Raw genomic sequence first — 15,341 nt, forward strand, 5'->3', positions numbered from 1 at the left:
ACATTTTGGATCAATATGGGAAGACCTCTGAGTCAATCTTTACATCATTGACTGTTTTAACGTGTCTAGTCAGTGAAGCGTGAAACATAACATTACAATCCCCTGCTTGCTTCGCTTTATGTACCACAGTTAAGGGGATGAAAATGAATGTAGCCTAGTTATATAAATATGATGCTTTAGGTTGTTATATTGGTTCACATGCGCTAGATTATTGATGGCTCGCTACCTTCACAATACCGGCCCATGTCTAATAATGAATTATAGTGAGCCTATTTCTCTTTCAGTTTTTGTACACCTGTGGAGTTGGTGATAAATGACATGGAGTTGAATTATTTCTGTATATTTTTATTTTACGTTCTACAGTCTGTCTGTATTTTTTGTGGGGGGGAAATTGTCATTACTTTGTTCTCCCATTTACAAAAAATATACAGTCTACATAGTTCAGTAATTGGGACAGCAACTGAAAAATGCATGATCACATGGGCAACTCAATAATCGCTCATTACCATCCTAGATCTCTAAACATCAAATAGAACATCAAAACATGATTTTGTGTGTGTGTGTGTGTGTGGGTGTGTCTGTATGGCAAGAACAATGTCCATTATCAGACCATAATAAAAAAATTACTGAAGTCAATCAGAAGGTTGAGGCTTTCAATCAAAGAGCAAACAATGCTTCTACATAGACCATTCATTCATTTAGGACCCCGCGGAAAACCTCATCGTTTGAACTTGATAAAGGCAAGTGGGGATCTGGGTTTTTTGACGTCAACTGAATTTGATTATTTTCAACGGGTCAAGATGGCGGAGGAGAGCAGGTTGAAGCATCGGAATCACTCTCCGCAAAATTGCAAAAACAGCATTTTCGGCGAAGGTATTATTTGTCCTTAGGTAGTAAATGATATCGAAACATGAATACAATTAGGTTGTATTGTGGGATTGGCGATAATAGTTGTCATGGACGAGGGAATGCTATCGAGTTCCAGTGTAGAGCATCCCATCCCATTATTCGTTTCCTACTCAACATCACCTTTACATTTTTGCGAAGAAAAAAATGAATTAACATTAACGTCTTGATTGTGTCAAACTAAATATGATATCCAAAATGTCTCGGTCAAACAAAGTCAAAGCTAGCTAGCAGTTAATAATAAGCTGGGTGTTCCTTTTTGTAATGCTAGCTAATTGATGTTAGCTGGCTGACCATTTTTTTTGTCTTACTTGCTAGTTTTAGTAAATCCAGCTAATCTAATTGTTTTGATATCTAGCGATCTACCCATTAGCCAACATTGGTACTGTGCAGTTTGTGAAGGCATGATCCACCTTATGTCAAAGCTAACGGTACTCTTCAGGTGTCAATGCCATTATTAGATAGCTGCTACTGTTAGCTATCGTGAGCTTGTAAACGCTGAGACTGCTAGCTAGCTAGTATTATTGCCTAGTTTAAAATGAATGATCTGCCTAAGTACAGGATGACACGAGTTGCATAAGTGTTTTGTGTAGCTAGCTAGCTAATTTAGGTGGATAGCTTACTAACCTGTTAAAGGTTTATTAGAAGGTAAAGAGGCCAAGGACCCTATGCTCTAACGTTAGTCTACTGCAGTTAGTCTACTGTCTTGCTTACTTGGAATTAATTTGGCCAGCTAAACGTTAGTTAGCTGCTATAGTTGCTGGTCTTCTCTCTTACGCAACCTCTCAAGAGGATTAGCTAGCTAATTTGCCTAGCCAGTTGACCATCGATGTTGGAATACTGTGCGTACTTGTGATACTTTAGCTTGCCAACTACTGTATCATTAACTGTTTCAGTACTGACTGCATACAAACAAGCATTGAAGTAAGCCATTACACTTTCACTGCTTCCACTAAGCCCTAGAGAACAAGTTTGTTTACTTGCAGCAGCTGTTCCTGCTGCTTTGCTGCACAAGTCTAGGGTCTATTCTACATGGTGTGTTTTCGAACATTGACCTAGCCAGTCATACCATGGGATTGCATGGTTGAATGGAGAAGGAGGAGGGGGCTCGAGCTCATGTTTTAAAGGGATACTTCCCCATAGTCCGATGAACTCGTGGATACCATTTTTATGTGTCCAGTATGAAGAAGTTAGAAGTGTTGTGAGCCAATGGCAACTAGCGTTGGCTAGCAGATACCTATAGACTTCCAGTCATTGTGATAATGTTAGCTAGTAATTGTAATAGTGACTTCCTTCAAACTAACAGATATTTATATTTTAAAATATATATGGTATCCAAAAGTTCATCTGACTCTGGGGAAGTAGATTAAGGGCCTCATTGCCAAAATCTTGAAGTATCCCTTTAAATTGTTTCTGCTAATTTGGACTTCTTGAAATGAGCCAAGGTCAGAGGTGTAGGAATTAAAACTTCATGGAATTGTTAGGAATAGAAATGTTCCTTTACAAGGAGAGAACTCTGACCATCCATCCAAGCATGGGAGATTAAGAGGATGGCAATAGCAAAGCTATTATTGGGATCTTTTGCCTCTGTCTAAGAAGTAGGCTAAGCCTTGTCCGAGGCTTGCGCTAGGATGGACCATAGGGCAGGAGCCCATTTCCTGTTTCTATAGGCAACTTGAGGCTACAGTCTTCTGTCTGGCTGTCCAATTAAACTTTTCCTATCCAATTTTTCTCCCCATTTCCACCTTTAAGACCTAGGCCAAGCTTTTGCACCTATTGGCTAACATTTTATGAGCTAGCTAGCTTAGTTGGCGTAGGCATTTAGCCTAGCTTACTCTCTCAACCAACATGCCTCCCCTGCAGTAATGACAGAGTATGCTTTAATTTGTGTGCTTAGACTGTCTACTGACTAGCAATAAATTGTACTTGACTGAGGTGAGTTCCAGGTGTGCGAGTTGCATCACTGCAAGGCACAGACTCTTAAAAAGGGAGTCCCGTCATCATCCTAACATGGCATGTATCTCTGACACAGGTTTCTTCCTATGTAACAGCCTTTTTGGGGTGTTTTTCCTAGCCACCGTGCTTTTACATCTGCATTGCTTGCTGTTTGGGGTTTTAGGCTGGGTTTCTGTACAGTGCTTTGTGACATTGGCTGATGGAAAAAGGGCTCTATAAATGCATTTTATTGACTAGGATCAGCTTCCCCTCTCATAATCCTAACCTTAACCATTAGTAGGGAAAATAGAAAACTGAACGAGAGCAATGTCTGCAACTTTGGCCTACGCTGGTATCTTCGCATGCATCTGAACAGAGTGCTTAAGTGAGCCAGAGAACATTGGCCTAAGTGAACAACATTTCAGGGCCTAGGTTAGCTCCATTTGACCTATGGCATGGTTTCGTTTGGATTAACAGATTAACGTCCCTACCCCATTGCCGTTTAACTTTTAAAGTGGGTAAGGTTAGTGTTTAGGCTAGGGATGTCCCAATAATACGTCATAGCTAACATATTAAGAATGGTTGATTCCTCTAGACTGTTGGCAGGGAGTCATGCCAGCACATCTGAAGTGCCATTGAACTCTAGCCTAGATTGTTTTCTTCTTTTTTTCTCTCTGATGTTGAGATGTAATACGGGTTATAGGTCTCATCTTGCCCAATATCTTGCTTCATGTTTATGGTATTTGATTATGGATTTCTCAGATTTGTGGCGACGACTGCTGTTCAGTAGTTGCGCAGCACCCTAGAGTTTACTGCCACCACTGTATCCCTCCTGTACTTTTTCTCCCCACCTTGACAACTCTCTCTGGTGTTGATGCGTTTTGATTGATGCCCTTTGGATAAAGGGCTTGAGGCACGCTTCCAAAGCTCACAAAACCATTCCCACTCTACACTAGGTATGTCATGATTCACTGATTCAAATGTTTACGCTAAGACATTTGGATCGGTCCCAAAACCGATCCAAATGTAGCATGCATTGGTCAGAAAATCGATTTTTGAATGTTATAATTCACCGATTCACTTTCTATTGCTCATTACTTTTCTACCTTTCGAAAAGTCCTCCTGTTTTGTGATAACTGATCGGTCCTCTCCTTCAGTATCGCACTAAGCATGTAACTGTGCTGACAGTCATTGATCTAAAAGTCATTTTGCATGCCAAACAACCCCAGGGATGATCAGTAGCCTAGTCAAACTGTGCCCAGTTTTGCACGCTGACCAACGTACAGTAGTTGGCCGGTTCCGGATCTTGCACATCTTCAGCATTTAATGCTAAAATGGCTTGTGCAATATTTGGCTTTATTAGTGACAACCTATGTAAATTATCTATGCTCTGTTGAACATTGTGTAGTAAGCTACCGTAGACACAACTCTCATCTGGCTATAGGCTACCCGCTGAACAGGGCTTAATTTTATTTTGATTGTTCAGGTTCACCATCAGCAATAGTTTTGGTAGTTTTGCATTAAGCAATCTGTGTATATAGTCATTTTTAGATATACAGGGTAACGTTGACCTTTTTCATAACTTAGACAGCAATCACTTTGCGAGGCACTCTGCATGGCCAAAGCAGCAGGGCGAGAAAGTAAGCTCTCTAAACTTCCAAACGGTCAAAACAATTTGATTTTGAGAGGGAGTGAAATCCAAGTTGCGCTATATATTCATTGGCTATGTCATAGCTTTTTTTGTAAATGATAAATATTCATACACTACTAGCTAAAACACTTAATCTGCAAAAATGAGAAGTTAATTAGTGGGTGATTTCAGAACCAAAATGGAGCAACAAAAAAATACTAAATTGCTCCCCCTAATCTGACAGTGGTAGTGTGGTGGTAGATGCCGAATCTCCTTTTATGGCTCAGATCAGGTGCCTAGATGGTTCATACGCTATAATCATACCTAATTCACGATACACACATACACCATAGACCTACATAATTTATACACACACGTCAGCTCACAGATTCAGCTCATGAGCTGCATCAGCAGCCAATTAAATAATAATAACAAAAATAAATTTGAATGGAAAATGAATGTTTACGCAACGTGTTAGTGCATCGACTAGGGTTTTCTCTAATCGCACCGAATCATTTCACCTTGAAACGTCTCGTTCCTGTATCAGAGCCCATGTATCTAGATGCATGTCAAATCGTCTTGAAGGGGAATGATGCACGTCCCTAATCTACACCGACCAATAGAACACCTGGACTTCTCCAAATCCCCCTTTACCCTTTCCACTCGTACCCGCATAGGGGTTGAAAATTGCATATTTGGAGACTGATCTTTTTTTCGATTTTTTTTTTTTTCACCATAAGCACTATGTGGGTTTTGACTGACTGCCTTTCTGAACTTGAGCACCGCACGAGACAAGTTGTTCCCGTCCCTCCCACTATTTGGGCGACCTTTGCAAATGTTTTGTTGTCTGAGGGAAATTCTGTAAATTTAAGAGAACTGTATTTTGAAAGATGAGATGTTGAAGATTAGGCTATAATACTACATTCCACTGATGTCATTTTGGCCAAACACCCGAGAGTCCAAATGTGCACTTCACATTTCCGTATCATTAAACTTGTCATATACAGTGTCAGTGTTTATGATCGCTATGTTTGATGTACAGTTACATGACATGGCGTCATACCCTGGGTGGTTCTGAACAGTGAGCTTGTTTTTCAGTTTGTCTATTGTAAGGAACATTTGCCACAGAACACATCTGAATGCTAGGGCTGGGAATTGCCAGGGAACTCACGATATTATTGTGATACTTTTGTGCCGATACAATATGTATTGAGATTCTATACAGTGATTTTTATTGCGACGTACTAAACAGGCTATTGATCACCATATGTCTGCTGCATGGAGGGACTAGGGAACCATGAGAAAATCAGTCAACCAATTGGTTCTCTATTTAAAAAGCTGGCAATAAGCTATGAAGAAAGTATACTGGAGTTTTGGTGAAGATACAGCCAACTAGTGCAAAAAAATAATACTGCAATATTATCAAAACGATATGATGTTCAAATAATGTGACTCTATAGCTATTTTTTTTCTTGCCCTTGTCACTACTGAATGCGCGCATGACTCCTTTCTATGTGCACTGAAATGACGATCGGTTTCTCTGAACTGCCCTGTGAAAGCCTAAAACTAAGATTGTATTTTAGAACTTGGCAATAGAACAAGCATTCAAATTATGCCCACCTGACCCAAATTGCGATATTTATAATGAGACGTTTTTTGGGTTGTGTAAACGGTAATTGCGTGAGGGTGGGGCTGCAGGCGTTTTTCCAAACAAAACCAGTGTCCTTGCTGTAGTTCCTCAACGGCACCACTAGGAGAGCTCAAAAAAGCACCTTCTAGTTGACTCTTCTTTTGTCACCCATCTTGGCTGGTCCTGACGTTTGGCATGATGACACGTTGGTATGAGTAAAGCGCTCTAAATAATGCCGAAAGTTGTCCTCAGCCATGAGAACTCGCTCCCATCCTGTACTTAGTCAAATTGTTCATCACTCGCTCCTTCCAGCAGCATTGACCTTCAGCTTCTAATTTGGCCAAGGGTGCTTTTATCCTCATAGGGGTTTGTTCTACTGTTAGAACCAATGGGTTCACCAGTTTTATGAAACTGTGTCGAATCCCATCTCAAATCTCCTTCCCTCTGCGAACCCTTTTCAGTCCATCTTCTAAATCCCTTTATAATCTGAAAGCCATATTGCCCAGCCAGCTATGGCATAGGCCTAAACCCATTCAGTCCTTTCAGATCTCTGAAGGTGGAGTAGACTGCGACGGAGGCTAGTGAGTAGGCTTTCAAGTTTGGAATGCAGCCTAGCCAGATGGAGACATTGTGCTTGGTCATCCTCTGGCCGTTACTCTAGATTAGGTTTCCGGGAGGGCTGCCGTGTGTGCGGCTTCTGTTCCATTTCAGTTGTAACAATGCGACTCCAGGTGCGTTTAGCTAGTGCTGGTCACGAACGAAGGCCTGTGCACACTTTGAACCCTCCACGGCTGTGGGATGGCAATTCTGGTGCTGCGCTAGGTGTCGGCCTATGCCTCTACAGACATTTTCCGGCCACAGGATTCTCCATTGAATGTGCTTTTTAGTCCAAGTTTAGGTTTGTCGGAGTTGTCCGGATGTTGCCTGCTGTGCTCTGGTCTGAGACTTATGCGTTTTGATTGATTGACCTGGTCTGAGACTAGTGTTTATTTTAAGCCTAATAGATGCCCATTGAGGTGCCCAGTCAAGCACCCTTATTGCCAATATTAAGTATATACAATGGGTCCGGTCATGGTGGTCAAATCCCACCCCCATCAGTTATGGTCAGTCAAGGCCATGGATATGATGAACAGTTGCTTGTTGTGTAGATGTCTATCAAGTTGTTCAATTAGCATAGCAATTAGCACATGACTGGTTGCTTTGCCCCCTTAAATGTCGCACTCATGTTGTGCTGATCCTATTGAAACTACGGGGGCTTTATTTGTCTTGCATTCTCCCTGACTGGCTGGCGATTAACTGCAGTGTCATCTACTGTAATGTGATGAGGGTGGCTGCGTGTGCCCCTCATTATACCCCCCCCCCCCCCCCAATGGGCTAACTGTCCTTGAAAGGACAGGGGGAACCGAACCAGAGCCCACAGACTTTATTAATGAAACAATTGGGCTGGGGAGGCCGAGTTGATGTCGCACTGGCAGGGCTGCACAGTCTGCCTGCTAGGTGTGTGTCTGTGTTCTAACTGCCCTAACCAATGTTTGTTTCTTACCCATTCACAAACTTGTCAACCCAGTTCCGGCCACTTTGTTTCCTGTTGTGCATTTCAGTGAGTGTGTGGTACAGACCGTATTCTTTCAGCTCTGTTTCACCCAAAGAGTAGCTCAACTCGTCAGAGAACATCAGCATATATTGTAGTTCAACTTCATTGAATAGCATCTATCAAATGAATCATGAATAGATAGTCATTTAGGCCTCCTCATGATTACTGCTCTTGTATCATTTGACTTGAATGTTGTTGCTTTGGCATACTGATGTGTCTGAAGTCAAGAACTTTTGACATCAAAGCTTGTGACTTATGACTGGGACCCATTGTTATGACTGCAGTCTGCTGTTTCAAAGAGAAGGTTCCCACAAATTAAACTATTTTAATCTCTTTCAAGAACCTTACTGGTGTGATCGGAGTTGGCGTAGACTACCTCTCAGACCATAGACTACCTGTCTAAACCACACCGTAGAGAAACAGGAAGCAGAAAGGCAACCTGACAGACACCAACTCGCTGCTAGCTAACACTCCAAACATTTTGAGAACAAAACCCTTTGACATCCGGGCATCTTGATCGCGTTCACTGCAGAGTACAGGGGTTCCTTCTTTTAAAAGTTTGGAGCTCACACCACGGGACTTAGAGGTACCCAGCATCACTGCTTCATTGCTCCAGACCACCGCAAGGGGGATTTGGAGCACTCGTTATTCTTTTGGGTCCCAAGGTTTTTATATATCCAATCATATCGAGTGGTTCCAATGACAAATTTGATGCGAGCCACCCTTCCATGGTGACTTTCTTCAGCAAAGATGGCTGACAAAACATTACGGAGGAAGCAAATTTAAGTAATTATAACGTCATTACGAGTCAAGCAAAAAATGTACAATTGAGAGGAATGTTAGTTAATGTAGAGACAAACGATTGTGCATATTTTTTTTGTCATAGTTTGGCAAGTTTCAGCCATATCCAGTACCGGGAGTATCAAACTCCATTCTTTGAATGATGTTGTGTCTGCATGTATGTATTACAATTATACACTTCAACAGTGTTTACTGTGCCTGGGACATCAATGATTACACATTGTAACTATGCAATAGACTAGAAACATGATTTAAGAAAAGGCTGATTTGTAATTCATATATACAGAATACAAAAACAGTACATCCTGCCAGCACGCCCACAAACAAGCCACTCAGGCGAAGAATGACACATGGAAGAGGACGATGAATGAGATGGGAGTAACAATCCAGGATATTTGCTCTAAGATGACATAATGTAATGAAATAAGCAGGAAGCAGGTTTCGAACACTCAACATTCTAGCCCAGTATGCTATCGACTGTGCCCAGTATGTACTAATTGATTTTGGGGCCGATTGTTGCAAAAAAAATACTATCAATTGGAATCTTTAACATGTGGAAAAGTATTAGTTTTCACAACCATAGCAGGATGGGCCATTAGCTGAACAGTATATTGCATAGTTACAATGTGTAATCATTGATGTCCCAGGCGCAGTAAACACTATTCAACCTTTACTAAAAAATTGTCTAATAGCCAAGCCAGGTGTGAACCCCCCCCCCCCAACTTGCAACAAATCATTTGTATCAATCTTTCCACATCTACCTACACACAGTTAATGTTCTGGGGGGAAAAGTGTGTGTGTGTACACAAATGTCCTCTCACTGTCAACTGCATTTATTGGCTGTGAGATGTTACCCCACTCTTCCACCAAGGCACCTGCAAGTTCCCGGACATTTCTGGGGGAAATGGCCCTAGCCCTCACCCTCCGACCCAACCGGTCCCAGACTTGCTGTCTTGCGGGAAATCACACACAGAATGAGTGGAAAAAGATGGCGTAATGGATTAATATGCCCCGAAAATGAAGTTAAAGTAACACAGTTGAATTTATATTGTGGGTGAACTAGTAGGCACATGCAGGTATCTGTGCAATATCCACTTTATCTAACCAGTAACCACTTTCAGGTTTGAAAATGTTTAACAAACTCTGATTTGAGGATGGACATTCTCTATGAATTGAGGATCTTCCCTTTAATGATTCTAAACATCTCCACCAGGTGAGCAAGGGGTGGAGGGTGTGCCTCATAAGATGAGCCCTGAGGAAGAGGAGGTCCTGTTGTCGGAGGAAGATGAGGAAGAGGCCTTGTCGGCCAGGCCGGTCCAGATCGTTGTGGCTCACGAGGACGACCACGCCTTTGAGCTCGACGAGGCGGCGCTGGAGCGCATCCTGCTGCAGGAGCATGTGCGCGACCTCAATGTGGTGGTGGTGTCGGTGGCCGGTGCCTTCCGCAAGGGCAAGTCCTTCCTGCTGGACTTCATGCTGCGCTTCATGTACAACCAGGTGAGGTTATACACAGGCTTTTCTTTTACAGGCTACATGAGGGGCCTAAAATCAGGGCCTAAAATTAACTTTTTGGTCCACCAGTCACTGTGGCAGGTAAATCTACCAGCCAGATTTTGTTTGACCAGCCCAAATATTTTTTTTTCTCTGAAATGACACAACCCATTAAAATGGCTGCGCGTGCTTTGTAATGTTACTGAAACATATGTATTACTAGTAAGAAGTAATGTGGTATATTTCATATGTTTGTGACCCTGTTTTTTTTAAACCAAAAATATCAGATGAGACAAATGTTCACAGGTTACCTTGGTAATGTGACTTTCTGCCTGTGAGATTGAGTCTGACTAGTAGCTGTTGTCTTCTCTTCCCTAGCAGTTGAAATTCAAACATTTGAAAAACAACCTACCTAACAATGTAAATAGCCAAGAAACACAAGGACAAAGTCTCACTTCAGTAGACTTTCGTTTCAAGTAAATTAGACCTTCTTTTATGCCTGTGCCAGCGCTCGCACTGGAGCCCTGACCACCCGCCAACGTGACTGGTGAAATTTACATCTTACTGTCAAAATCTAGATGCGGGTGTTTATTTTAGGCCCGGTGTACAACAAGGTGAGGCTCGATGAAAGCTTGTCATACTATACATGTAAAGCTACACTGTGGTGGAATATTCTAATCGAGTGTCATTTCTTCAAACAATCATCTATATTTAATATTGATTAATTATTGCAATAATAGCCGGCTGCGACCGGGGGGGTCCATGGGGCGACGCACAATTGACCTAGCGTCTGGCTGGTAGGGATATCCTTGTCTCATCGCGCACTAGCGAGTCCTGTGGCGGGCCGGGCGCAGTGCACACTAACCAGGTCGCCAGGTGCATGGTGTTTCCTCCGACACATTGGTGCGGCTGGCTTCCGGGTTGGATGCGCGCTGTGTTAAGAAGCAGTGCGGCTTGGTTGGGTTGTGTTTCGGAGGACGCAAGGCTTTCGACCTTCGTCTCTCCCATGCCCGTTCGGGAGTTGTAGTGACGAGACAAGACAGTAACTACTAACAATTGGATACCACGAAATTGGGGATAAAAGGGGGTAAATTAAAAATGTTTAAAAAACAGACACTAACAGGATAGAAATGATTTCTTATTTAAGTATTAATTGCTAACTATTAATATCAAACAAATCAGGTAAATATGTAATTTCTCTCAACACACCGGTCTATATGTATAACCAGGACTGTTATACATGTGACCTAGAACGAGGAGAGGATACACACAGGCTTTTGTAGTATATGTACATAGGCATACATTGTTACATGTAGAATAAGTTGTAGAATTAGTCCTTATTAAGGATTCCAGCTACTCTACCTGGGGACCAGCAACATTAACCTCTTAGTATGGAAATCCCGTTAACAGCCCTACTTCATTTTTCAAAAGAGAAACAGAACAATTTCTAGACTGTTGACATCTAGTGGAAGCCATAGGAACTGCAGTCTGGGCCCTAATAAATCAGATCTCCCATAGAAAACAGTGACCTCAATTTTTTCCCCTGGCTAGATTGTGCTCTACAACCAGTTCTGTTATACTCGCATACATTATTCTAACAGTTTTAGAAACTTCATAGTGTTTTCTATCCAATACTACCAATTATATGCATATCCTAGCTTTTGGGACTGAGTAGCAGGCAGTTTACCTTGGGTACGCTTTTCATCTGGATGTGAAAATACTGCCCCCTATTCGGGATCAAATTCGACAACATCTGGTGAAATCAGAGTGCGCCAAATTCAAAATACAAAATCGTAATATTAAACATTCATAAAAATACAAGTGTCTTACATTGTTTAAAATCTTAATTTCTTGTTAATCCCGCCGCTTTGCCAGATTTCAAAAAGGCTTTACGGCAAAAGCATACCATGCGATTATCTGCCAACAGCGCCCCTCGTACAAAAGCATTAAACATTTTCCAAACAAGCAGAGGCGTCAGAAATAGCGATAAAATAAATCACTTCCCTTTGAAGATCTTCCTCTGTTTGCAATCCCAAGGGTCCCAGCTACACATCAAATGGTCGTTTTGTTCGATAAAGTCCTTCTTTATATCCCAAAATAGTCGGTTGAGTTGGCACACTTGATTCAGTACAATGGAATCCCAAAAGTTACCAATAAACTTTGTCCAAACAAGTTGAACAACATTTCTGATCAATCCTCAGGTATCCTAATACGTAAATAAACAATACAATTTAAGACGGAAAATAGTATGTTCATTATCGGAGATAAATAATGAAGTGCGCGCGACACAATACTACAGTCAAAATGGGAGCCACCTAGACTAACAACAAATTCTTGCTCATTTTTTTTTTAAACAGCCTGGAAATCTTTCTAAAGACTGACATCTAGTAGTAGCCCTAGGAACTGCAATCTGATTCTCCCAATAACAAGGATTTGAATGAGCAGACACCTCAAAAAAAAAAATGGACTTCCAGATGGATTCTCCTTGGGTTTTCGCCTGCCATATCAGTTCTGTTATAATCACAGACCGCTGCTGGGCCTGAGTAACAGGCAGTATTTGGGTATGTCAGTCATCCGAATTTCCGAATACTGCCCGCGGCCCTCAACAAGTTAAGGCAAATACAATTTAAAACACTTTTCACAACACATTAAGTGGCCACATGTGTGTTTGTGTGCTGCCTATACTGACCACACATCTGCTCTGACCCACCAGGTATGGAAATACACAGGTTAGAATGCAAACACAGTGGCCCTCAACCTGCCAGTCTGGAACATACTAGAATATGGAGGCAGGGTTCAACATTAACTCTCGCCTGTTTTTTGTTGTTGATAGTAAACTCATGCTTTTGTAGATAGACGCCAGTAGATTTCCAAGTAGAAATTCACTTGACCAGTAGACTTCTGGCCTACTTGCCCCGACCGGAGAAACCCATTGTCAAACCCTTGTGAGAACGGGAGCACATGTCTGGTGAACTTTGTGTGTCTGAGTGCTTTATGACCTGTGGTGTTTTGCCGCATTGAAGAGCTATTTTCTGCAGGTGCTTTGGGCTACCTGGCGGTGCTTTGGGACATCTGCTAACATGAAGTGTCCTTTGAAATTCAGTACACTATTGGCCCTGCTAGAACATTTTTACATGGACTTCAAACAACTCATTAGAAGAAATCACACAACCAACCAGAGATGCTTATCTTGAGTTGGAAAACATTGCCCTCATACTTTTCACTCAGTGAAACCTAAGAGCTGTGAGGAATTAATTCACTCCATTCATTGGATGCTTAGGGAGTAAACTTATCAGGATTTCTGCTACAACTTGATAAACCTGTTTGCTCTTCATAACTTGTTTAGGGGGGGTGACCATAATCCATTTGAGCTGTGCTTAAAGCTGTTTTTTGGGCAGCACAATGCTTGGGACTGTGGCCCGCTTTTGCAAGAACTTTATTCCAGGCATAAAGGCTGCTTTTGTGTGTGTGGCCCTCAAGGTTTGAGCGGGGATTGCCATCAATATGCCACTCGGGTATGCTAACAAACAGGAGGGCCTGGGTTAGGGTTGTTCAATATGAGCGTAGGGTCCAGAGAAAAAATATCTAGCTTCTAGACACTTCAAGGATAACTGGAATACATCTGGGTCTAAGCAGGTACTGTAGTAGATGGTAGTATTTCTTGTCCTCTAATAGGCTTGGTAGGGCCTTGACCATATTGCTCGCTTATACCGTTCAGGTTTACATTAATTGTCTAGGGAAAATGGCCAGAGGTTGTTTCTGGGCAGGGCCTGTGAGGACCGTTTCAGCCAACGAGAGTCGTGGTACTGTAGCTACATGGCTCATGTGATTGCCAATCTCCTGCTTTTATGTGTCCTCTTCCTCTTCAGACATCTTGCTCCTGGCTGGGTGGGCACGAGGAGCCACTGACTGGCTTCACCTGGCGGGGGGGCTGCGAGAGGGAGACCACGGGCATCCTGGCCTGGAGCGAGGTGTTTGTGGTGGACAAGCCAGACGGGAGCAAGGTAAATACAAAGTTGCTTTTCCCTTGGATGGGCACACGTTTTCTCCCAACTAAGGTTTGGATTGTTTAGACTTTGCACTCCAAAATCAAATTGTTTGATATTTTCAGACCGCTAAAACAATCAAGATGAGTCCATATCAAACACCACCAGTAAAATGTGGAAATGATATGCCGTTTGTTGTCTCGATTCATTTTGGATTGCGGCATATAGCTGGATTTCCAAAACAGATTTACGAACTTTGATTTTGGAGTGCAATGTCCCTTTAAAAGACACAATTTAAGATTTCCAGTTGTCCATTGGTTAATTCAACTGATTTAATACCCCTTGATTTGGTAAATAATGCGACTTATTCATTGATTTATCCTTTCCCTGCAGGTTGCTGTTCTTCTAATCGACACACAGGGGGCTTTCGACAGCCAATCGACCATCAAAGATTGTGCAACGCTGTTTGCGTTGAGCACCATGACCAGCTCTGTACAGGTATGACAGTATTGTGTACCCTTTATATTAAGGTGTTCACTGCTCAAAGAAGTAGGGGAGATCTACAATGTGTGTATGTTTAATTGCCAGTATTGAACAAACAATAGTAGGGAACGGGGTGATTCTAGGCTGTTTGGATGAGGAATGCCACTCTACCTATCACCCTTTTCGCCAGTAAGTATCTGGATTGAAAAATTGGCTTTTTTTCCCGAGACTTGGTGCATGTTATTGCATGCTAAATAAACAGTTGAAGTTATACTGTCATGTGCTAGTTCTAGACTGTGATTGAATACCAGACTTTCCCCTCTCCCTGTATCAACTTTTCAATTCAGGCAAAACTGTGATTGAAAATGTGATCTATGTCGACTTCAGGTTATTGATGTTTTGTCACCCGTTAGGTTTACAACTTGTCTCAGAATGTGCAGGAAGACGACCTTCAACATCTCCAGGTTTGTGTGTCCATGTTTGTTAAGTCCCCCTTCCAGAACAATCCAATCTTCAACACTGCCTTGGACGTTGAACTCCACAAACAACTTGAAAAGGATCTTTACTTTGAGGTTATCACAGCTTTCCGGGGGGGGGGAATGTCTACATGATGTTCCTTTGATCAACCATGCAGTTGGAACTATTGTACTTATGTGGGTCACAATTAGAGCGCTTGTATGGAAGTATATAGCTGCTTTCTCCCTTGTTCACTTAGCATTTCAAACGTCCATATCTTTAACGTCACATTTTGACTTGAAATGTGACTGTACCCCTTTTGACTCGAGCACCCCTAGAAGCAAAAGTTATTTATACATGTATGTGTATATGTAGCCTCTTTAAAACCTACTCAACAGACGACTCTGAAATAGTGTGTTAGTAAACATT

The 15,341-nt window shown here is 42.1% G+C and overlaps 1 protein-coding gene across 2 annotated transcripts in view; it reads left to right on the top strand.

Moving 5' to 3' along the window:
* The first annotated feature begins 648 nt into the window (after positions 1-648).
* The window catches only part of LOC135539456 (atlastin-2-like), a 35,407-nt gene continuing 20,714 nt past the window's right edge, over positions 649-15,341 (top strand). Inside the window, exons 1-5 of one of the 2 annotated variants that reach the window (XM_064965349.1) lie at positions 649-873; positions 9,710-9,993; positions 13,857-13,991; positions 14,367-14,471; positions 14,870-14,920. In XM_064965349.1, coding sequence (XP_064821421.1) covers positions 672-873; positions 9,710-9,993; positions 13,857-13,991; positions 14,367-14,471; positions 14,870-14,920 — 777 coding nt within the window. In that variant the 5' untranslated portion in view covers positions 649-671. The remainder of the gene's footprint in view (positions 874-9,709; positions 9,994-13,856; positions 13,992-14,366; positions 14,472-14,869; positions 14,921-15,341) is intronic. The other variant, XM_064965351.1, reaches the window with a different exon arrangement.

Source organism: Oncorhynchus masou, chromosome 5 (genome assembly GCF_036934945.1).
Source record: "Oncorhynchus masou masou isolate Uvic2021 chromosome 5, UVic_Omas_1.1, whole genome shotgun sequence".
In the NCBI taxonomy this organism is placed as follows: domain Eukaryota; kingdom Metazoa; phylum Chordata; class Actinopteri; order Salmoniformes; family Salmonidae; genus Oncorhynchus; species Oncorhynchus masou.